Here is a 20,844-nt window from a genome sequence, read left to right as displayed (position 1 = left end):
TAAATAATAGGAGGCACTGATTTATAAAGAAGGAAATATCAATTCATTTTACATAATTAAAGGGAGATCAATATTTGTGATTTTATTTCATGACAGTGGTTAAAATTAAAGTTTAAAGTTTATATTATTTAGCTAAATAATATTATCAGAGGTTTTATACAGTAAGCCTTTTATTACTCTATTCTTATTGTTTTCATGTTATTATTTTTATTGGTCATTTGGGTATTAACGCTGTATAGTCAATAGTGTTTGGCTCCTGGTATGAGAAGGGATACACTTGACTGGAAGAGGGACAGTGAGAGAGAGTGAGGGAAGTTTTTTTTCCTCTTCTCGTTGGACCGGGGAGGAGCACAGGACGCTGGCGCGTTTGAGAAAAATATAACGCTAGAAAGAGTGAGTAAAGCCGTTGAAACTGAACTGGGTGTTCAGATAGGAGGATCGCGGACTCGGGGTGTTGTTGAGCGAGCGACTGAGTGAGAAATGAAGCTGGAGACCCGTCTGACAGAGCGGGAGAGAAGGAGCGGAAGCGTGATCGGAGGTAGCCGAGATAGCTAGCCACGGTGGGCTTATGTTGGCGGACCTGTTGGTGAATCGCGCTGCATGTGAGCATCCGGACCGAATTTCCACGCTCTCAATGTGTTGCAAGTGTTTGTTCAGCGCACTCAATGTTTTGCACGACCAACACAGGCCTGCAACGTGTTTTTTTTTTTCGTTCAAATCGTTACCGTGAGTAAACTGGAACGTGTGTGAATGTGTGTGTGAGTGGGCCCACCACTTTATTTGCTAAGACTTGTTTCAGGACACTTGGCAGGGTTTTTTGTGTTTATTGTAAAGTTCTCTGTGTATTCTCGATTGTTAGGAAAGAGCTAAGGGAGGGGAACTTTAGATCATTTATTCTGGTGTAACAAGTGTGATTCTTTTATTTAAATAAACCAGGGCATTAACCCCTTTTTTTTTGCTAAACTAAAAACTATCTCTGGGTCTCATTATTTTTAAATATTTTATTGTCAAAAGGTTTTACAACTTATTAGAAACTTATTAGGTGCACCTTCGTGGTATCCACCTGAACTACACCGAACCCAAACACCCCCCATTCTCACGCAAGTAACTCACAGAGTGGTTGTACGGGTGCTACATAAATAAAATGGAGGCCCCGCTGGGATAAATTTAGTTCAAAAGTAGTTTTAAATCAGCTCTAACTTTAGTTTGACCCAGAGATTTAAATAGTTAGTTTAAAAAGTAGTTTAGAACCAAAAGCTGGCTAGTTGTTAACCTATATGCAAAACCATATTAAAGAGTATCTATTGTGAAAAATTACAAAAGTAGAGTTCTACTAAGCATTTTAAGTCAAGAAAACGTAAATTAAGCTTTATTTGTGTTAAAATACAACTAAAACCTACCAAATTTTGTTCTGACAAGTGACACTGTAAGCGCACAACCCGTGGGGATGGCTCAGTTGAAGAACTGGTGTGTTGGAGAAGGCATAGACCCGGTGAAAGCCTTGCTGGTTAAAGATGTACCTCCGGAAACTGAGGTTGGTTTCATTGAAGAAACGCTGCAGACTGTCAAAGCACTCGGGAGAGTCAAGGTGAGAGGAAGAATGAATGACCCACAGTCTCAAAGTTTAACCGTGCTATGTGAGTGCAGGGAGAAGGTGAATACAGACTCCATTCCTCTTGATGTTGTTCCTGAGGGGTTTGCTATGACCTGGAGAATATTTGGACCTTCTGAGCAGGAGGAAGAACACCAAGCTCAGGCAGCCGGTGATGGTCAAAATGTGCCGCTGCCAGATTCCAGTCTTTTTTCCCAACTGCAAGCGTCCACTCCTGAAGCTATCATTCGAGCAGTTGGTGATGTCCTGCAAATGACAAGCAAGCCCACACACAGTGACAACAATCTTTACAGAAGACTGCACACTTTCTCAGGGCTCATGCCCACACCCCTGGGAGAAGAACAGTTGGAAAACTGGGTTGAACAAGCCAGACTTATGATTGAAGAATATGATCGTCCTGAAAGAGAAAAGAAAATGAGAATAATGGAAAGTGTAAAGGGTCCTGCACTCGAGATCCTCCAAGCTGTCCGTTTCAACAACCCATCTGCAACCTCTATGGAATACATTGACATTCTTGAGACCACCTTTGGCAACCCCGAGAGCGGTGAAGAACTTTACTTTGCCTTCAGAATGTTGTGTCAACACCCCAACGAGAAACTCTCTGAGTTCCTGAGACGCCTTGAGAGAGTCCTAAATAAAGTTGTCCAAAAGGGTGGACTCCAGTCATCGGCGGCAGACAAAGCACGTCTTGACCAACTCATTAAAGGGGCCATCAGATCTGACATTGTGATACTAAATCTCGGATTGAGAGACCGCAGAGACAGTCCTCCCACTTTTCTCGAGCTGCTGAATGAGATACGCCTGGAGGAGGAGCATGAAGCTTCACGTCGCAGACTCCATCCACCCAAAGCCGTCTACGCCAAAAGTGCCATTGTGACCTCTGACACAGAGTTAAAAGATTTGAAAGCCGAAATACACTGACACTTTGAAATACCGAGCACACTGCTTTCAGTCACTCCGGCGGCAGAGAACTCAGAAGACAAGAACGTTCAAGCTTTAAAGAAAGAAGTAGTCAAGCTCTGAAAGCAAGTCTCTGTCATGTCATTCAAGCCCAAGTATAGTCCTGCTACTGAGCCCTGCCCACAAGAGACCCAGTCAAGACCCTGGCAGCAAAGACCTTCTACAGCCAGAGACCCAAGTGATTTTTTCTGCTATCGCTGCGGTGAAGACAGGCATTTTGCCAACTGTGTGCCTCTCCCGAGAACTATCCCAAAGTTATTCAGAAACTGCTGCAAGCTCAAAGAAAGTCCAAGCAGAACCGCCATTCTGATAACGAAACCAGAACCAAGACCACAAATGCAAGTGTCAAGAGAAGTGCGGTAAATGTACAGAGCAACAGTTTGCCTGAGGGACTCGTGGGACCGCCATCTACTGCTCTGGTCAGGATCAATGGCAACCCCCGTACAGCGCTGATGGACAGTGGATCTCAAGTTACCATCATCTTCGACAGCTGGTATGCCAAACACCTGTCACACATCCAGTTAAACTCTGTGACCGGTCTAGCCATATGGGGCCTAAGTGAGTCAGAGAAAGTCAAACAAAGTCAAGTCTGTTCCTGTCCTGGCCCTGGTGTACCCTGATCCACGTTGCTCCGAGACTATACCTGTCCTGATCGGCACAAACGTCAAGGGGGTTCAGCCCTTTAAGTCCAGAACAAAGAAAGAAGACCTGGAGAACGTCAACTCAGTCGAAATCCAAGTTCAAGAGAAAAAACACTTACCCGTTCCTGCAGGAATGACCGTAAAATGCAACAAAGACTTGCCTGTGGCTGAAGTTAAGTGGTCTGGGCCTGGTCCTCTCAGCATCCCTCCTGGCACTGAATACGTTTCTATCTGCAAAGTTAAAGAAAAACAAGACATCAGAGACAGCATACTCATCATTGAACGAGCCCACTCACCTGCTCTTCCTCCAAGTGTACTTGTCCAGCCAACTGTGTTGTTCTCCAAGATGCTAGATCCAAACAACTTCCTGGTGCTCCTGCGTAATGAGTCTCTAAAGCAAACTGCCATTCCAATGGGCACCGTGATCGCTCACCTTCACGTCGCTGACATTGTGACAGACGCACCAAACCCTCTGTTCCAGCTATGGATCCTTCTTTGTTTGACTTCAGTGAGTCACCCATCAGCAAAGAGTGGAAAGAGAGGCTGAGTCACAAGCTTGCCAAACACTCCCATGTGTTCTCTATTGAAGAGTGGGATGTCGGTTTGTCTAAAGGGGTAGAACATCACATCCGCCTGAATGATAACACTCCCTTCAGAGAGAGATCTCGACGTATTTCCCCTGCTGATTTGGATGACCTTCGGCGTCACCTGCAAGGTTTGTTGGCGGCTGGGATCATAAAAGAATCAAGAAGTCCATATGCTTCACCGATTGTCCTTGCACGTAAAAAGAAAGGTCAACTTCGTATGTGCGTCGACTACCGCACCCTGAACCGGAGAACTACCCCAGATCAGTACACTGTACCATGTATCGACGACGCTCTCGATTGCTTGTCCGGCAGTTAGTGGTTTTCAGTGTTGGATTTGCGCAGTGGCTATTATCAAATCCCAATGGCAGAGGAGGACAAAGAAAAAAACGGCTTTCATCTGTCCTCTGGGATTCTTCCAATTTGAGCGGATGCCGCAGGGGATCACAGGGGCCCCTGCGACATTTCAACGGCTCATGGAAAAGGCGGTCGGCGACATGCACATGCTTGAAGTCATCGTCTATCTAGATGACCTCATTGTTTTCGCAAAGACTCTGGGGGAGCATGAGCAAAGACTCCTCAAAGTCATCGCTCGTCTTGAAGAAGCTGGACTCAAGTTGTCCCTCGACAAGTGCCAGTTCTGTCGCTCACAAGTCACCTATGTCGGGCACATCGTCTCTGAGCACGGTATCGCCACAGACACGGACAAAGTTGAAGCAGTGACACGGTGGAAGCAGCCAACCGACCTTCCTTCTCTGCAGTCATTCCTGGGGTTCTGCGGCTACTACCGCAGGTTTATAAAAAACTACTCCATCATCGTCCGACCCCTTACAGAGCTGTGCAAAGGGTATCCTCCCACCCAAAAGAAGCGAAAGTCTACCTCTTCATCAGACAATACCTACTACAAAGTCAATGAGCCTTTTGGTGACCGGTGGGACCAGTCATGTTCAGAGGCCTTCCAAAAGATCATCCACTGCCTCACAAACGCACCTGTGCTGGCATTCTCCGACCCCACCAAGCCTTACATACTTCACATTGATGCCACTTTTCATTCCTCGGCGCTGTCCTCAACCAAGAGTCCCCCGAGGGCTTGAGACCTGTTGCTTTCGCAAGCCGCAAGCTGAGTGCCTCTGAAAAGAACTATCCAGTGCACCAGCTCGAGTTTTTGGCACTTAAGTGGTCAGTGGTAGACAAGTTCCATGACTACTTGTATGGAGTACAGTTTACCGTGAGAACCGATAACAACCCCCTAACTTATTCTCACGACTGCCAAACTCAATGCGACAGGTCACCGCTGACTCTCAGCACTCGCCACGTACCAATTTACACTGCAGTACAGGCCTGGCAGCAGCAACATCAACGCCGATGCCCTGTCACGCAACCCTCTTCCAACCACAGAAGAAGGTTGGCAAAACGTACCAACGTGTTCAAGCTCTGTGTAAGCAGATCAAGTGCTGTGAAACTCCGACAGAGTCCACAACTATTGCTGAGTCACTCGGAGTGTCACCTGATGGAATATATGTTTCGTCTCCCCAGTTCGGTTGGATCTCGGATCTTTGAGTCAGCTCAGTCACAAAGACCTGGTCACCGCTCAAGCTGTTAGCTCTACTATAGCTCCAGTCAAAAAGTCACTTCGTGGTGGTCCATCATTCACCAGCCCCGACAATCCAACTTCTGTCCTGTTGAACAAAGAAGCAAGCAAGCTGTTCATTCAAAACAATCTGCTCTACAGAAAGGTTGAGAATAATGGATCTGAGGTAAAGCAGCTGGTACTGCCCAGAGAGTATGTCCCGATGGTCCTGAGATCTCTGCATGATGAGTCCAGTCACTTGGGCATGGACAAGACCATCGAACTTATCAGAAATCAGTTCTATTGGCCGAAGATGGGAGTTGAGGTTGAGCTGTACATCAAAAACTGCGGCAGATGCATCACTTGCAAAGCCCTTCCTCAGAGAGCTGCTCCCTTAAAACAGATCACTAGCCAAGGCCCTCTAGACCTCGTCTGTATCGATTTTCTGTCACTTGAGCCAGACTCCCAAGGTTTCGCCAACATCCTTGTAGTGACAAACCACTTTACTCGATACGCCCAAGCTTTTCCAACCAAAGATCAGAAGGTGGCCACCGTTGCCAAGATACTGTGTGAGCGCTACTTTGTACACTACGGACTCCCTGCCCGCATACATTCGGATCAAGGCCGCGATTTTGAAAGCAAACTGATCCAAGACCTTCTGATGATGTTGGGAATTCGTAAGTCAAGAACATCGCCTTACCACCCTCAGGGAAGTCCACAACCAGAAAGATTCAATCGTACACTCGTCAATGCTTGGCACCCTCGATTCAAAGCAAAAACAAAAATGGAGTCAAAAGATCAGTCAGTTGGTCCACGCCTACAACTGTTCTCAAAACGACGCAACTGGTTATTCGCCCTACCTGCTAATGTTCGGCAGAGAAGCTCGCTTACCGGTAGACATCTGCTTTGGCGTGACCGAGGACAACCAAAAGACAAAGTCCTACCATCAGTATGTTGCTAAGCTCAAGAAAGATCTCCAAAGAGCCTACAGTCTTGCAACAGAATCGTCAGACAAGAACCACCAAAGAAACAAAAAAGCACACGACAAGCACGTCAAAGAACAAGTCCTTGACAAAGGCGACAGGGTGCTGCTGAGAAACTTTGGGGTCACAGGCAAGCACAAATTGAAATACAAGTGGCGTTCCTCACCATATATTGTTATGGAGAAGCTACCCAACTTACCTGTCTACAAGATCAAGCCAGAGAGAGGCATGGGAGCAGAAAAGACTATTCATCGTAATCACCTGTTACCCATTGGTTATCTGGTGAGACTCCCTGTTGACGAAAGGGAAGTGGGGCCACAACGAAGACCTGTGACCAGAGCATTTCAGCAAAATACAAAAGAATTGGTACAGACAAACAACCACGATGAAGACGTGTCCTCAGAATTAGAGTACGACGAAGTATACCTGCCAAGACCCGTTGAGTTAGACTGGGACAAGTTGCTGACATGTCCAGAACTGTCCACAAAGCAATCCAAGCCAATCGGCACCGAACCTGAAAGACAAGCTCAAGACCCGGCTGAGACAGAACCAGTGGTCAATGATCTTCCAAACCTGCCTCCCAATGCTGATCCAGAAGTCAACGTTCTAGAAGAGGGAGCAGACGTCAACCCCTATCCAGCCACTCAAGCTGAGATTGAACAAGTTGAGCGTTCAAAAAGAGTCACCCATCCAGTGGTCAAGCTGAGCTACAATGAACTTGGCAAGCCCTGTGAATACCTAAGCCATGGAGTGTTGGTGGGAAGTGGATTCTACGGAGACTCCAGAAGCAGTCTATGTCGAACTTTCTGGTGCCACCCCATGGCGTTGTGTTTCACTTGTTCAAATCTGGCCTCTACCCTTGACATTAAAACTATTAGAGTCCTCTAAGGTTTATTTTGATGAGGGCATCAAAATTGTCTAGAAGGGGGAGGGTGTAGCCCAGTGGTAAACTTGGGTATTATAGTGTAATGGAAACAGGGTAGGTTATGATTAATCTCTCTTACTCAGAAACAAGTCCCATGACTATTAAAAAAGTAAACGTTTATTATTTACTTTAAATAAATAATAGGAGTCACTGATTTATAAAGAAGGAAATATCAATTCATTTTACATAATTAAAAGGAGATCAATATTTGTGATTTTATTTCATGACAGTGATTAAAATTAAAGTTTAAAGTTTATATTATTTAGCTAAATAATATTATCAGAGGTTTTATACAGTAAGTCTTTTATTACTCTATTCTTATTGTTTTCATGTTATTATTTTTATTGGTCATTTGGGTATTAACGCTGTATAGTCAATAGTGTTTGGCTGCTGGTATGAGAAGGGATACACGTGACTGGAAGAGGGACAGTGAGAGAGAGTGCGGGAAGTTTTTTTTTCTCTTCTCGTTGGACCGGGGAGGAGCACAGGACGCTGGTGCGTTTGAGAAAAATATAACGCTAGAAAGAGTGAGTAAAGCCGTTGAAACTGAACTGGGTGTTCAGATAGGAGGATCGCGGACTCGGGGTGTTGTTGAGCGAGCGACTGAGTGAGAAATGAAGCCGGAGACCCGTCTGACAGAGCGGGAGAGAAGGAGCGGAAGCGTGATCGGAGGTAGCCGAGATAGCTAGCCACGGTGGGCTTATGTTGGCAGACCTGTTGATGAATCACGCTGCATGTGAGCATCCGGACCGAATTTCCACGCTCTCAATGTGTTGCAAGTGTTTGTTCAGCGCACTCAATGTTTTGCACAACCAACACAGGCCTGCAACGTGTTTTTTTTTCTTTGTTCAAATCGTTACCGTGAGTAAACTGGAACGTGTGTGAATGTGTGTGTGAGTGGGCCCACCACTGCATTTGCTAAGACTTGTTTCAGGACACTTGGCGGGGTTTTTTGTGTTTATTGTAAAGTTCTCTGTGTATTCTCGATTGTTAGGAAAGAGCTAATTGAGGGGAACTTTTAGATAATTTATTCTGGTGTAACAAGTGTGATTGAAACTATTAAGGTTTCTAGCTAAATTTAACGAGGCTATCATTTAGGTGTTTGGGGAATTTTTTGGTTATTTTGTATATTCGTTGTTATTTTGTTTTTAGGAAAGCTTTTATATTCTATTTGCCAAATTCTTTTATTTAAATATACCAGGGCATTAACCCCTTTTTTTTGCTAAACTAAAAACTATCTCTGGGACTCATTATTTTTAAATATTTAACTTATTAGAAACTTGTTAGGTGCACCTTCGTGGTATCCACCTGAACTACACCGAACCCAAGCACCCCCCATTCTCACGCAAGTAACTCACAGAGTGGTTGTACGGGTGCTACATATACATATATATATATATATATATATATATATATATATATATATATATATATATATATATATATATACAGTATATATATATATACACACATATATATATATATATATATATATATATATATATATATATATATATATATATATATATACATATATATATATATATATATATATATATATATATATATAGATATATATATATCTATATATATACACACATATATATATATATATATATATATATATATATATATATATATATATATATATATATTACTCTTGCATTCTTTTCTGTGGCTCAGTGACACACCTGAATGAATGGCTCATTATGTATGCGGGGGCATTGTCTCCTCAGGTGCGAACCACTTAATATGCATGACAGTCTACCCCTGCGCATATTGCCTTTCCAAACAGAAAGTGTCTTACAAAATTTAAATCAATGTATTGTTTTATGTGAATGATTAGGCAGGAAGATTTTCAGATTATTTTGAAGAAAAAACTCTAGGCGACGACATCCATTAGTCAAAAGTCTTGTGGACACATATTTAGTATGTGTTTTGTGGCCTTATTTCAGAAACTTTAGTTTTTAGTTTTTTCAATAACCATGCATAAACATTATTCTCTCAAAAATACAAACATGTACATATATGTTGCTCACATATTATGGTAGCCCTGTTTGTGCTAAATAGAGTGTAATTACTCCTTTGCCATTAATATGTTTATAAGCAACTGAAAAAAGCACAAATGTAAGATCTCAAGGACCCCAAAAACACCTTAGACCCCAGAGGGTTAAAGTGTGGCAGTAAATTAAATGTAATAATACTAATTATAATAATTCCAATAGAGTTGTTTGATGCAAGTAAATGGTGCTCTAATTATTTTATAGTTTTTATAGTGTTTATATGGCAGAATATATAATCATGTAATATAGGCTATAGGCTTATATTTATAAAAAAAATATATATTAAATGGACTTGAACCTCCAAAAACCCGTAGAGTAGTGGTCTGGGTTCAAACATTCTGAAATGCAAAGTGAGGCATTCACTTGACTAGAAAAAAAGTGAGGCTTCGTTTTTCATTGATCACGTTTCTCTGAAAACAATACAAGCTCCGACACAGAGCTTCATGAGAAAATGCGTGGTGTACTCGATAAGCGCTTTGAAGCTTCAGTGTCATATGTATCATCACTAGTGAGTACCTCCATTGTTCCTGGTCATTACACTTCATGTATAGAAGTAACTGTAAAGATAATGTTCTCTATGAGTACCATCATAACTACGGCCCTACTTGACTTGGACCCTACTTGTGTGTAGTTGGAATTCTACACACAGAGCAAACATGCTTTTACCTCAACCGTTCCCCTCACAATCCAGTCATCATTGGTCTACCTTTTCTTCAGAGACACAATCACATGCATTAGTAACTGTCAGTGTTGCACACAGCAAATTTTTTTGGACAACCCACCGCATGCCTTCTACAGCTACTACCCATTCCTCGATGACCTTGGTCACACATTGCTATTGATTTTTTTCACTGAATTCCTGGCCTTCCAGGGTAACACCATTATATTAACAGACATTAGTCATTTTTCTAAAACACGTCGATTAACACCTCTACCCAAGCTCCCAACAGCTTTCGAAACAGCAGAATATCTCTTCCACTACGTGTTTCGCTATTATCGACTACCTGAAGATATTGTCTCAGACCGGGGGTTTCCAGTTCATATCTCGGGTCTGGACAAGGTTTCTTAGAATATACTGTCAGCAGAATCAGTCGGACTAGAGCCACTTCATTCAACTTCTAGGTAAGTCGGGAGTGAACTGCGATGCTAATCGTGTCTCATGAATACACAGTCATGCACAAAATACCAAAAGCCAATGTCAGGATTTTCATTAAGTAACAAATTAAATTTCGATTTGTTTTTCACCAAACACTATCATATACCCCTAGAACACTTGGAATATATGACACGTCACATGGGACCTTTCTGTGATACTTTTGCATCTTTTTTTAAGCTTGATTCTGGTCGCTATTCACTCCCATTATGAGGATGAGCACGAGCGGGAAATTTTATTTTAAGTCTCCTTCTGTGGTCCGAAAAAAAAAAAAGAAGGACATACTGCATTAGAAGAACACCAGGGTGATTACATTATGACTTTTATTATTAACTCTTTCCACACCATTACGCATCTTCTGAAAGAGTTCTGAATCTCCTGAACAAAACACAAAGAAGATTCAGAAACAAGGGATCTCATATGTAATCATATGCATATGTGAAATAACACGATCACCAACATTAAACAGCATATAAATCAAAACTGCCTAATGTTACAGAATGAAATGTCGATTCAGGATGAGCTATAGGCCCGTGCAAGCATTAGGGGTGTTGATGGACTCGATCTACTCCATCTGTGTTTTGATCATTATTCTGAATTCGATCTGGATGTGGTCTTTGACAAAAAACGTTATCGTAACCCCCCTCAGATCTGATAAAAGCAGAACCAGAGCTTCTGCTCCTGTATTATATGGAAGCATATCGGTAGCAATATTCAATTTGAAACGTAATATGCAAAATGACAATGCAATATGTAAAATGGCAATGCATTTCTGTATATAAATTTACATTTTCCATTACATTTGTGCAACATTTGGTGCAAAATCAATGAATGTAGCAAAACTCAATGTGGAAATTGAAAATGCATTCCGAGCCACTCACGTCCCCGCCTCATCCCGCCCTGTCAATCAGGAACAGGAGTGGTGCTGTAAAAGAGGTTTATGTTTTAAAGAAAAACGTCCACTGATGCCAGACTGTGTAAATTATGGTTTTGTTTTTATATAAAATATTCTCATTGTTTGATGTATACTTATCTTTATTTAGGCCAAATTTGGGACATTTTGGCTAAAGTGGGCGAAGATAAAAATCTTAATTCAGTCAAGAGTAGCGAGTGATTTTCTCTTTTGTTGTTTTATTAACATTAAAGGGATAGTTCACCTAAAAATGAACATTTTGTCATCATTTACTCACTCAAGTTGTTTTAAACCTGATGTTTAAATTGAACATAAAAGTTTTTGAAGAATGCAGGTAACCAAACAGTTGCTGGTCCTCAATGACTTCTAAAAGTTTTTTTGTTTTTTTTTGTACTAAGGAAGTCATTGGGGACCAGCAACTGTTAATACCCACATTCTTCAAAATATCTTCTTTTGAGTTAAGCACAAGAAAGAAATTAATACAGGCTTGGAACAACATGAGAGTGAGGAAATCATGACAAATTATTTTGAGGTGAACTAGCCCTTTAAGGACAAGCGACAGTATGTTTACTAGGTCACTTTAAGACCTGCACGCATCTAGAAACAGACATCAGTTAACTCAAATCTGATTTTCTCTCAACTGTTTTCGTTCACTATAGACATAACCAACTGTGTTTATGTAAACCTTGTGTGTATTTGGCAGTATTAGCACAATCAGACGCGAAAGATAAAGTCGAGTTTGGCGCTGTTTGACAGTGCGCGCGCGCTTTGGGCGTACAAGCTCAGAAAAAGTGCATCATGTCAGAACAGAACACCAATGAAATGTTTACCCGGCAAAGCTTTAAAGCACGAGCAAATAATTTGTGACAACTTTTGTGATTGCGAATAAGTGCAGTGTCCTGTGAGTGTAACTCTACCGCTGCATTAACAAGTGATGTGAATGTACGTCGAGTTTTACAGTATCGGGACTGAGGCGCCAGAACTGCAGCTGATAGAATGTGCGCTGTAGCACGATACCAGCATATTTCTTCAAAAGCAGATCGTGGAGACATTATGTCGCACTATACAGCCCTGCTTATGCTCATGCAAAGCCTCATTGATGTAATATTTTTTTATTGCAATGTTTTATGTTGAAATGTTTTTATCATTTATTAAAGAAAATTATGTAAATCTTAACAACCTACTGTAAGCCTATTTAATTCTTACTAAAGAATTCTAAAACACAAATGCTGCCGACTAACATCGGTTAGCAAGTCCTGATCAATGTTTTAATTTTACGATCATTTAATTTAATTTATTTCACTGTTATGTTTCAGTTAATAAATCTATTAACAAATTGAAATAACACGAAGTATAAGACACGTAATCTATTGACTAGGGATGCTCCAATCAGCATTTTTTGACTCTGATACCGATATCTGGGATTCAGTATCGGCCGATACCGATCCGATACTAAAATAAAAACAGTGCTGAATTACCTAATAAACAGTATGCCTCACTGTGTGGAAGAGACTGGGATCATTCTTTTGTGAAAGGCATCAGGCAGGCTTGACTTAAACATTACTTAACTTTATGGGGGGTGCTGGATGGCTAAAATACACATTAATTGTGCAGATATTAAGATAAATAAATACATGATATTCAATAAAAATAAAAAGAAGCATGGATAAGATTTATTCATGTTTCTTTTTTATTTATGTTTAATGATTGCAAAAATAACTAGATTAATCACACATTTTTTTCTGTGATTAATCACGATTAATCACCATTAAAAAAACTTGTTTTTAACATATTTTATAATGTAATAATTTCACAGTTAATCTCCAAATTAATGTAGAAACAAAGACAGTATATTTGAAATATTTGTCTAACAGGTAGGAAATGAACAGAAATTGAATAAAGTTATCAAACAGTTTGCACTGCATAAATTTAAAATGATATATAGATTAATTCTTATTAAAGTTACAAGTTCTTTAGTCAAGAGCAGTGAGTAATTTCCTCTGTTCCCTTTGTTCTTTGATTAACTTTACTGACAGAAAGCTTCATTGGCTGCTGTCCCTTTAAGATCTGCCACTGCTGACAGAGACACAGATCTCACACAACTTCATTCCCTCACAACTTTTTACATTCATTTAAGACTTTGTTTAACTCATTTAAGACTGCTCAGTCTGCTCTTATGAGGATACTCGACAAAACGGACATTTTGGCATAATTGCACGTGTTAGTGTTCGTTCAACTTCAAGCCGAAAGAGAACTCGATTCTGATCTTTCTGTGTGTCGTGTGTGAGTCTTGAATGGTTTAACCCTCTGGGGTCGACAAACGCGCCCGCGCGTTTTGCTGGATTTTTTTCACATAGCAGCAACATAAACTTAAAATACGGCGTCATTTATGGTCATACAGAAAAAAGAAATATGAAAAAACAATCTGTGATATTTCTACTTTTGTATATGTCCACTTACAATCAAATCAAAACATTGTGCTTTTGTAAAATAAAGAAAATAAACAGGGTGTGCTTTCTGCCTCTCCGTCGCGGTGAACTTTTTTTTCTTGAGCAGGTCTATAAACTGAAACAAAACTCAGCGAATACTTGTCACACATTTATGAGCCATATACCTATATAAACATTTAAGTGTGTACTTTTAAATGATCGGATTCAAACTGAAAACAAATATTCTCTGTTTAAGTAATTTGTATAAAACCAACAAGATGTCCAGTTTCTCAAACGCTTGCTCATTATTTTTAATTTGACCACGCCCACGCGCGCAAAAGAGATTCACATGCAAATCTCCACATGGAACGCGATCGCGCTCATTACCTCTAAAAACAAAACACCACACTTCATAAATCTCTGCTTTTCGTCGAGTTTGGAAGACATGCAGTGAGCTTACATTGGATTTACCTCAGAAGAAGAAGAACGCGAATTGAAGACAAGAAAGATGTAAGGTAAGAAATTCTTACTTATTAGTTTATGTTATTGTTGCATAAACTTCACATTGCAGTTGAACTGTTGATAGATATATGGTGAATATTATAATATTTAGACCCGTGTTTACTGTTACTGTGTTTGTGGATATCTGCTCTGAAAGCGGCACTAAAAGACTTTCAAACTTTTTAAAAAGCAATTTTAACCAGAAAAATCTAAAATTTATTCCCAAAATCGTGCAGGCCTATATTTCTCTTGATATCAGTATGTTCACTTTTTTTTTTTTTTCAATGACCAGATGCCACTGAGTCCTGCTGACTTCAACATTCACATGAGTCTCTGTATATGAACATGGTAAAGTGAAAATCAAACACCTTGGAAATGAAAGGTATGTACAATGTTTTTAGGAATGGCACAAAGGTTATCTTTGGGTAATTTTTTCAAAAATGTGCTTTTTTGTCATTTGTTGTGTATCTTTGGATTATATTGTGTTGTAAATAAATCCAAACAATCAAACAGCCATTCTTTTTTAAATCTCCTCATTCTTTGTGCAAGGTTGCTCAGAATGACAGGGCCTGATAGCTCCTAATAGGGCCATTAGGGAGGTTCTTTGTCTTTCTCAGGTGTGAAAACAATACATATTAATGATGTGATCACGCCTCCTCGCATAAAGCTTTCTTACATAAAACACGTCTTACAATTTTTAAATCAATATATTGTCTTATCTGAATGAGCAGTCAGGGTGATTTTCACAGTTTTGGAGCAAATATTCTAGGCTACGTGATACAGTTTTCAAAAGTCTTGTGAAGAAATAATCAGTATGGGTTTCATGACCTTATTTCAGTGACAATTTTTTTTTTTTTTCACAAACCACGCATAAATGTCATTATCTCAAAACTACAAACTTTTACATACATACTGCTGATATATTATTGTAGCAGAGTTTGTGCTGAATACAGTGTAATCAGACTTTAGCCATAAAAATGTCACAAGTAACAGAAATAAGCACAAATGTCAGAGCATGTCAGAACACCTCCAGGGCCAGAAAACACCTCAGACCCCAGAGGGATAAATGCATTTGCATGAATAAGAGCGCATCATATAATGTGACGCCAGCCAAAGGATGACCAAAAAAAACAGATGCTGCGTTAATTGCGTTAAATATTTACCACTGAGTCTTCTCCTCCCATTTCTACCAGTGACGCTTATCCAACTTCCCAACTACTACCAGCGCAGACGTCAACAGCACAACTGGGTTGTAGGTTGCCAGGTTAAGCTCACAAATGGGTTGAAATTTGTATGAAGTGTTGATTGTGTGAGTAGGATACGTTTAATACAAGATCTGGCAATCGGACAACTTTGGAATAATAAATTGATGTGGTTATTCATAAAACGAGGTTTGGGCCATACAAATTACGGGAGTTTCATGGGAGAAATAACAAAATGGGAGGGGGGTGGGAGATGGGTGTGAAATACAGGAGGCTCCGGGGGAAAACAGGAGTGTTGATAGGTATGCACGTTAGCTTGTTTGAATTGGAAACAGTTTACCTGCCGCCTGCATTCTGCGCATGTTGCTAGCGCGTGATGTCACATGCACAGCATAGAATTACAGCGAGAGCGTTTAGAGAGCCGACTGCTTTGTAAGCTTTCGAATCACTCTCGCTGTAATTTGATGCCCCTACGGATCGGGGCCAATGTTACCGATACCCGATCTAAAATTTTATTCCATATCGGAGCCGATACCCGAAACAAATATCGGGTTGGAGTATCCCTACTAATGACATGCATTGACTTTCTAAATTATAGAAAAATTGGGCACACAATGTTAACATTTAGCCTACTTTGCTTAAATTTCATGCAATAATAGAAGCCTACATTTGTTTCAGTTCTAAAGTTGTATTGTAATTTCAGTATTGGGATTATGAATTCAAGTGAACCAACTACAATGGTTCACTTGAATTTATCTGCTACCAGCTCTCAATCGCTCTCAATGAGCCACAGCGCAGCGTCAGATTACGTAATAGAGATAATAAACTGACACTTTTCAAAGTCTGTGATTATAGCGCCACTTAGCGGTAAAAGGCAGCAAATACACATCCCCAATTTTACCGCCGCTGGAATGGCGTATTATTCTGGTTGAGTAACAACTGTACTTTTAAGAATTCCATGTGCAGGCCCAAATCACTCTTTGCTATAGTTAACAATCTCACTAATCCACCACAACATGTTATTTCTGGCTCTGGAGTGCTTGTGAATAGCTTTTCTCAATTATTTTCAGACAAAATGAATCCATTACCAAAGACACCAAAGTGACGCAAATGTTCATTTGATGTAAGCTGATTCAGCTCATTCAACAAACTCTCTCTGCTTTCACTCTGACTACCTCTGCTGCCATAAGTGATCTAATTATGAAGTCTAATTCCACATCCTGCCAGCTTATATCTAATATCTAATTTACCATTCTTAAGCAAAATACTTGAAAAAGTTGTGGCTTCACAACTGAGATCATACTTAGATCCTAATGGTCTTTTTGAACCTTTTCAGTCAGGATTTCACCCATCTCATAGCACTGAAACTGCTCTTCATTGGGTGGTTAATGACATTCTTCTGTCCATGGATTCAGGGTTAATAAACAAGTGCTGCATTTGACACAGTCTCCCATTAAATACTCATCTATCGCCTTAGTGATATCGGCATCACTGGTTCAGCTCTTTCCTGGATCATTTCCTACATCAGCGACAGAAAGTATTATATCACTATACAAGGGTATAGATCTGTCACTGCTCCGCTTACACAGGGTGTTCTTTAAGGTTCAGTTCTTGGCCCACTACTGTTCATCATTTATATATATCCACTTGGTGACCTCATATACATGCATGGACCTTATTGCTATGCTGATGACATTCAAATTTTCCTCACCACCAGCTCTAATAGAGCATCCCTGCCCGACTCACTTACTACATGTATCAGGGATATCAAGCATTGGATATCCCCGAATTTCCTCAAGTTAAATAATAACACAACTGAAATATTGATGATTGGCTCTGCTGCCTCAGTCAAAAGGATGGACCGGTCCTTTGATATTGATGGAGTTCATGTTAAGCCTTCTTCATCCATCCGTAACCTTGGTGTTGTATTTGACTCAACTCTTTTTGCTCTCATATTTCTTCTGTTGTTAAAAACTATTTTTTTCCATTTTCGTAATATTGCACATCTTCGATCTTCTCTAGTTGATGCTGACACCTTAATTCATGCATCAATCGATTACAGTATGTTCTCACATCAACCAGACATTCTGCTCACATTACTCCTCTGCTCATCACTGGTTACCCGTGGCATCACGTATTCACGTTAAGATATTACTTCTAACATTTAAGATATTAAATGGTCATGCACCTCCATATCCATCTGATCTAGTTTACTCCTACCACCCTGCCCGGTCCCTTAGATCAGCTGAACTTGTTTTTTTGGGGGGTTTTTGTCCACTGTAGGTGGAAGTTCATTTAGTGCTAATGCTCCTAAATTATGGAATTCACTAGCCCTTACACTTCATTATATCTCATCTATGGCTACCTTCAAGACTCAGCTAAATACATATCTATTTAACATGTACTTTGGATAATGTGGCTATATGTATCCTTATGTGTTTGCAATGTGTGTGTGGGTGTGTAAATGTATTGTAATGTACAATGAAGTCTATATACATAAAACTTCTAAGTACCTCAAAATGTTGAGTTGACAGTTTGGATTCTTCAGTCCAGCAGAGAGCAACTTCACTCCTGAATCCTGCAGGTCATTGTTACTCAGGTCCAGCTCTCTCAGGGGTGAGTTTGATGATTGTAGAACTGAAGCCACAACTTCACAGTGCTGATCAATTAGATTACAGGCTGCTAATCTGAAATAATATATTGTGTTAATATATTACAATATAGTATATACAATATATAAACTATTTTAACTATGTTACACTAATGTGTATTCACCTGAGTTACTTTCACTCAATTGAGTTGTTTCTGCCACACAAAGTAATGTGTTGTGTCTGTGTGTAAAGTTAATTACTTAAGGGTGCAATGTTGAAAACATGTAAAGTCTAATTGATCCAAAAAAAATTGTTTAGTTCAAAACTGTAGGATTGATTTTTTTTTCAACCACCCCTATTCATCAACCAATCAGATTCATGCATTCAACAGCCCCCCATAGTATAAAATTTATTTAAAGCACACATTATTATTAACATTAATTAATGAATGAAAGTCAAATTCAAACCTCAGTATGTTGAGTTGACAGTTTGGACTCTTCAGTCCAGCACAGAGTAGCTTCTGTCCTGAATCCTGCAGGTGATTGTTACTCAGGTCCAGCTCTCTCAAGGAGTTTGATGACTGTAGAACTGAAGCCACAACTTCACAGTGCTGATAAGTGAGATTACAGGCTGTTAATCTGAAAAAAGAGAGGACTCTTGTTAAAAGGTTATGATCAGTCAAGATCTTGTTAATAATGGAGAAGCTTTTGCGTACTGGAGAGACGTTAGAGAGCGGGAAGGCCTGGGTTGCACTTTTATTTTACATTACATGCACTTACATGTTGTTACAGTGTACTTACTTTAGAAAGTACTGGGTAATATAAGGTAACTGCATGGGTTAAGGTTAGGTTTAGGTTCATGGTTAGTACCTAGTTAGTACCCAGTTATTGTAATTACTATTATAACATATTAATTAGTTTATGTAATAAGTACATTGTATGTACAAGAGGAAAAGGACTCAAAAATAAAGTGCTACCAAGGCCTGAAAACGGATGCCGAGGTTGCTTTGTTTCTACTCGATATGCAAATAACATTGTTTTTTTGCTGTTTTAAAGAACCAAGGTATGATGTTGTTGTTGCTGAACCACAGTCGTTTCATCCATTTTTACTCAAACTGTCTGATGCACCAGCTGTTAGATGTTGCGTGTGTACGGTAACCAGATTTCTCTTGGCGGCATACAAGATGGGATGGACAGGCAACCCCTATCACAACTTCACTTGACAAACTTTCACCGAAACTTTGTGTAGCACATTTAAGCAGCATCCACTAGGGGTGGGCAATATGACCAAAAACTTATTTCATGATCTGATACATTTTATTTCATGATAATGATATCCTATAGTTATTTTATTTTTGTTACATAAAAAAAGAACAAAGCAAATGACAAACAATAGGAAAAATACGACAGTGATACAAATTTAATAAACTACTGTAGGTTTATTTAACATGTACACATTTATTTAACATCTTCTGTTGTTTGATTGACATTAATGACACAGGCTGCCGCATTCTAGGCTGCTGTCACTTTAAGACAGAATGCTTCTAATATACTGACACACATCCGGTTTTAACCCAGCAGTTTATGTTCACTTGAGCCATAATTGACTGTATTTACGTGAGATACGTGGCTTATTAAAGGGCACCTATTATGCAAAATTCACTTTTACATGGTGTTTGAACATAAATGTGTGTTGGCAGTGTGTGAGCAAAACCACCCTAGAATGATAAAAATCCACCCAGTGTTTTTTTTACAATCTCAATAAATCATAAGCACCGTCTCAGAATGAGCTGTTCTAAGATTCTATGCAATGTGACGTAGAATTGCACAGGCCCCTCCCACAACTGTTGATTGACACTGCAGTTTGAGCATAGACCCGCCCTGAGGGAGTGGGACACAGTCCTCCATTGTTTCGATGCTTGAGCAGCTGTAGACAAGAATGTCTCCTAAACGATTGAGGTGTTTTGTTGTTGGATGTAAGAATGAACATAGCAGTCTTCATTTACTCTCGTTGTTACTTGAGGATGGATCTGTACCAACTGTTCGTGATCCAGCTTACACTCTCCGGAGCGACAGGCCTAACGTTACTGATCACGGCAGAAATTAAAGTGAGAGCGCGCACTTTATGACAGCTCATCGAGTAGTTTTACGGATTTACAGTGTAACAGTTTACAGGCGCGCAGATGGCACTGGGGACGGGGGGGACATGACCCCCCCAGATTCATAGTGACCCGATCCGTCCCCCGCCCTCACTACCCCTACGAAAGGCGACAAAAATCGGTAAAACGGGATTAATCAGTGTTTTCGCTATACATTATGTGTATACACTATACATAAATGTGTTTTTGCAAAACGGATTTAAATCCGATCTTCAGTTCCCGCGCTATATGCAGATTTAATGGTGATCACGTCTCCGAAAGTAACCAATATGAGCTGCATTTTATGGATCATCAGCTAAAATTTCAAAATTAAAGACCGCAATAAGAGAGAGTGGCAACAGCCCTGGTAAGATCATTTCATTTCTTTACTTATAATGATGATGGTTGTGTGTTTGGCGATAGTTTGCACGTTGGCTTAATGAATAGATGCTCATCTGAGGTGATGCGTGTTGCAGTAGGGTCGTCATATCTGGCTATAACATTACATATAGCCTATAACACACTCTCACACGTTTATTTTTTTTAGCATTTTTGGGAGGAGTAAAATTGACATATGTGG

General features: G+C 40.1%; 1 protein-coding gene across 1 annotated transcript in view; it reads right to left on the bottom strand.

Annotated features, from left to right (window-relative positions):
• LOC307170480 (uncharacterized protein) overlaps window positions 1-20,844 on the bottom strand; it is a 154,942-nt gene that overhangs the window by 88,910 nt on the left and 45,188 nt on the right. The window contains exons 4-5 of the mRNA XM_079891600.1: window positions 18,595-18,765; window positions 18,050-18,223 (exon numbers count right to left, since the gene is read on the bottom strand). Of these exons, the coding sequence (XP_079747726.1) occupies window positions 18,050-18,223; window positions 18,595-18,765 (345 nt within the window). The remainder of the gene's footprint in view (window positions 1-18,049; window positions 18,224-18,594; window positions 18,766-20,844) is intronic.

Source organism: Squalius cephalus (genome assembly GCF_949319135.1).
Source record: "Squalius cephalus genome assembly, chromosome: 1".
Lineage (NCBI taxonomy): Eukaryota > Metazoa > Chordata > Actinopteri > Cypriniformes > Leuciscidae > Squalius > Squalius cephalus.
Note: the sequence above shows the minus strand (reverse complement) of the source record. Positions and strands in the feature narration are given on the sequence as shown.